At 38.1% G+C, this 4,136-nt stretch overlaps 1 protein-coding gene across 1 annotated transcript; it reads left to right on the top strand.

Moving 5' to 3' along the window:
• The first annotated feature begins 410 nt into the window (after window positions 1–410).
• LOC134217925 (THAP domain-containing protein 2-like) lies at window positions 411–1,423 on the top strand. The gene is made up of 2 exons (XM_062696776.1): window positions 411–830; window positions 1,062–1,423. Exons 1-2 carry the CDS (start codon window positions 556–558, stop codon window positions 1,375–1,377), a joined length of 591 nt encoding a protein of 196 aa, XP_062552760.1. The 5' UTR covers window positions 411–555; the 3' UTR covers window positions 1,378–1,423.
• Window positions 1,424–4,136: the final 2,713 nt, after the last annotated feature.

Genomic DNA, 4,136 nt, shown 5'->3' with positions numbered 1-4,136 from the left:
GGAATGCCCGCTCTCAGCCCTATGACAAAGGGTCATCTTTTGCGTAGCCAACACCTTAAAAGTAAACGTCAAAACTGAAAAAACCCTAACATTGTAAAACATCCCATGTCACTTTCTATCAATATGTAACATAGGAAATCTGCTATTTATTTGTTTTGCCTAATGTTTCTAAATAATTGATGCTTATGCTATGCCAACATTATTATATGTATCTGCCTCAAAATAAACTCAATTTGTTTTTTATTCGACCGTTAACAGCACGAACAGAGTTAAAAAAAATATACCATGCCTTTTTTATTATTGCGGACATTTTAAACTATTAGGCTACAAATATATAGACGCGCTTTTGTTTATTGTTGTTATTGCCATTGTATACATTGTAAAGATTGTAAACAAATATCAACGAAAGGTTCGCGATCGGCTAGGTAAATATTTCCTTTTAAAAATTGCAGTTAGACCCGTATTTCGTCCGGCTGGTCCACCGGAGTCCGTAGAATTGATAGTGTCCGTGTAGAAGTGTCGTGTGGATTGGTTTACGTGGTTTCCGTCGCGGCTATGAAGTGTATTGTGCCATCGTGCGGGAGTGATTTCCACGACAGCAAAAATTCGAAATACTCAAAACATAGATTTCCCAAGGAAACGGCCAAGCGTTTGGAATGGATCAAGTCCATAGCAGCGAAGGATCCTCAAATTGTCCTTAAGGCTATAAATTTCAAATGCGCTCTAATCTGCTCTAAGCACTTCGCTTCTGACTGCTTCAGTGTTACTGCAGAAAGAGCAACTCTCAGGAAAACAGCTTGCCCTACACTATTTGAAGTTCCGCAAGAAAGGTAAGTAAGTTATTGCGTTATTGATAAATATTTCCGGAAGGGCTCTCATTCCAAGCAAAGGTTTTAAAACCGGTTTTTAAAAAAATAACAATATATTTAGCCAAAAACTTTAACCTATAGAGTGTATAAGAGTATTTATTTACTGTCGAACCAAAGTGCAATAGCATGTCGAGAATATCTATCTACTCCTGATTACATAATCAATTCTAACAGTTTGGTACATGCTTTCAGAAACCGGATCCCATCGGCTGTGAAGGAAACCGTCGTCAACAGGCAGCATGAGCAAAGTGAGCAAAAGCCCGTGAAAACTATACGATACGTCGGGGACATATCCGAAAATTTGACGAACGAACAGCTATCAGCAGCTAGGCAGAAGATAAAGCTACAGTTCTCCAAAAAGCAGCATACTATTAAGCGGTTGCGTGCGCATTGTAGAAGGATGAACAACAAGGTTATAAGCATGGAGCAGTTGTTGGAGCAACTGAAAAGCAAACACCTGGTGGAAGACGTTGAAAATAGTCCATTACAGGTAAAATTCAGTTACTGATCAACTGAATAAATCCGGCCGACTTTAAAAACTCAATAAAAATCTATACATACGTTGTTTTAGTTTAATAGTTAGTACTTATACTATTTCATTCTACGCGCGTTTGAGTGTGTGTGTGTGTGTGTGTGTGTATGTGTGCGTGTGTGTGTGTGTGTGTGTGTGTGTGTGTGTGTGTGTGTGTGTGTGTGTGTGTGTGTGTGTGTATGTGTGCGTGTGTTTTATTTACTTTGTGTGCGCAAAGACAATACAAGTCTGTTCACTTTTTCCTTTAACTTTTAACCGTAGCCCATGAATGAGAACTATACCCTCATCATTGCTATTGCTATTTTTTATCTTTTTGATATATATCTCAATGTGTTATTACATATAAGCATATAGTTTAAGTTCCACCACTTGATTGTAAGTTCATAGATACTTATTTCAACAAAGTCGGCTTAAATGTCTCGTAATTAACATTCGAGACACTGAAGACGACCTTACTGTTGATGTCGAAATAGGTATATGTAATGTTACAAACATTGAGGATTGGAATTATATGGGATGGTACTAAGTCGTCCTAGGACAGGTAGATACATTTTGACTAAAAAGCTCTAAATATTATTCTCTTTATATTATTCATAACATTCGTTGCCAGAAAAATTTAGTACACTTAGCTTATATTTGTGTTTTTTTTTTGTGGCTCAGGCGTTTGCTGGACGCAAGGATGTATTTGAAGAGCTACGTCACAGGAAACGAGGTTCACCTTACAGTGATGTACTGAGAAAGTTTGCCACTACTTTACATTTTTATTCACCAAGAGCCTACAACTACGTCAGACACATTTTTCAAAATGCGCTTCCACACTGCCGTTCAATATCTCGTTGGTACGTAAACGTGGATGGAGAACCTGGAGTAACTGGTCAAGCATTAGCTGCTCTGAAGAAGAAGGTTCTGGAGAAAAATGAGGAAGGCAAAGAACTTCTATCGTGTTTATTGATGGATGAAATGGCTGTTCGACAGCAAGTTACTTGGAACGAGCATACGCACAAGTTTGATGGAACGGTAAACCATGGCGGCTTGACACATTGTGAAGAAAATGTGGTAGCTGCAAAGGAGGCATTAGTTTTCATGGTATCAGGAGTCGAGGAAGCATGGAAAGTGCCAATCGCATATTTTTTGATCAACGGTTTAAAAGCAGAAGCAAAAAAGGAGATTGTGAATACTGTTCTCAACAATCTTCATGGAGTTGGTGTCAAGGTAGTAGCGTTCACGTTTGATGGGACAAAATCAAACATAGCAACTGCGAATGCACTAGGCTGTAATTTGCATGCCGATTCATTGGAAAGGAAAACTAGTTTCATGCATCCATCCGGTTCGTACGAGATCTATGTGTTGCTGGATGTTGTTCACATGATAAAACTGATTCGGAACACACTGCACTCTCGTAAAACTATTATATCTGAAAGCGGAGTTGTGAAATGGAAATACATAGATGAATTGAACACTTTTCAAAATGAAAAAGGAAAAAAACTTGCAAAGAATTTGAGTGACAAGCATATACACTTCGAGAATAGCAAAATGAAGGTCATCCTAGCTGTACAAACCATCAGTGGTAGTGTTGCATCAGCACTTGAGTTTTTATCTACAAAAGATTTGGGTTTCGAGAACTGTGGGCCTACTGTGGAATTTTTGCGAGTTTTTAACAACTTGTTCGATGTCATGAACAGTATGCGACATGATGCAGAGGAGTTTAAAAAGCCGATAAGCAAAAGTAACATTTGTGAAATACGAGCATTGTTTGAATATTCGAAGAAATACATCAACAGCTTGAAACTCGAAGATGGCACAACGGTACTCCAATCTAAGAATAAAACAGGATTCTTAGGCTTTCTAGTAGCTATAGACTCATTTCTTGGGCTATACTCGGCATATTGTCATTATAAAATGGATTTGTGCAGCTTGTGTACTTATCGCTTCAGTCAAGACCATTTGGAAATGTTTTTCGGAGCAATACGATCGAAAAGTGGGTCGAATAACAATCCTAATGCTGGCCAGTTCCGAGCAAGCTACAAACGTATGCTGAAACAGATTGAGATAAGCACTTCATCTTACGGCAATTGTACCGATTTTAATACAACTCCTCTTCTGGATTGCTATTCCGACATCAATGTTTCGAAATACGATTCAGGTAATTTAAAAGGTGGATACAATATAGATCAAGGATCAGAGGATCGATGGGAAACGTTTCGTGACGATGATATCACTGATATGAATATCAGAAGCAGTGTTGAGAAACTTCGCAAAAAAATTTTACCGAGGATTTCCTGCGTACAATGTACCGATGTAATCTCGCCTTCCGACATGCTCACTCTTATTTGTAAAGCGACAGATTTTGAGTTCGAAGTACGTTATGAATAACATATGTATCACACATTAAATCAATTAAAATATGTCTTTTTTTAGATTTTAGTTGGAACTAGTCGACAAGTGGACGTCAGTGCACACTTCGATGCTCTGTTGGATAATTCCATTTCTCGATGCGCCACACAATTGGACATACTCTTGCCATGCAGCGACGAACACCAATTACATTTGCTGCGCATTGTTGCTGAAATCTATTTACATCACAAATGTTCAGTTTACGCCTCAAGAATAATTGAATTCAGAGCTTCTAATCGGCAAAAGCTCACTAAGTTAATTATCTTTCAAGGAAACTAAGTCTCCGTTAATAATATTGTTAAGTTGCCTGTGTTGTTGTTTTCATTTATTGATTGCAACTT

This window comes from Armigeres subalbatus, chromosome 1 (genome assembly GCF_024139115.2).
Source record: "Armigeres subalbatus isolate Guangzhou_Male chromosome 1, GZ_Asu_2, whole genome shotgun sequence".
Classification (NCBI taxonomy): domain Eukaryota; kingdom Metazoa; phylum Arthropoda; class Insecta; order Diptera; family Culicidae; genus Armigeres; species Armigeres subalbatus.
This window is presented reverse-complemented; position numbering and strand designations above follow the sequence as displayed.

Excerpts from the sequence above, each read along its gene's own strand:
- LOC134217925 (XM_062696776.1), top strand. The coding sequence starts at position 556 with ATGAAGTGTATTGTGCCATCGTGCGGGAGTGATTTCCACGACAGCAAA. Across the intron at positions 831-1,061 it reads TTTGAAGTTCCGCAAGAAAG|AAACCGGATCCCATCGGCTG; the intron begins GTAAGTAAGTTA and ends ACATGCTTTCAG.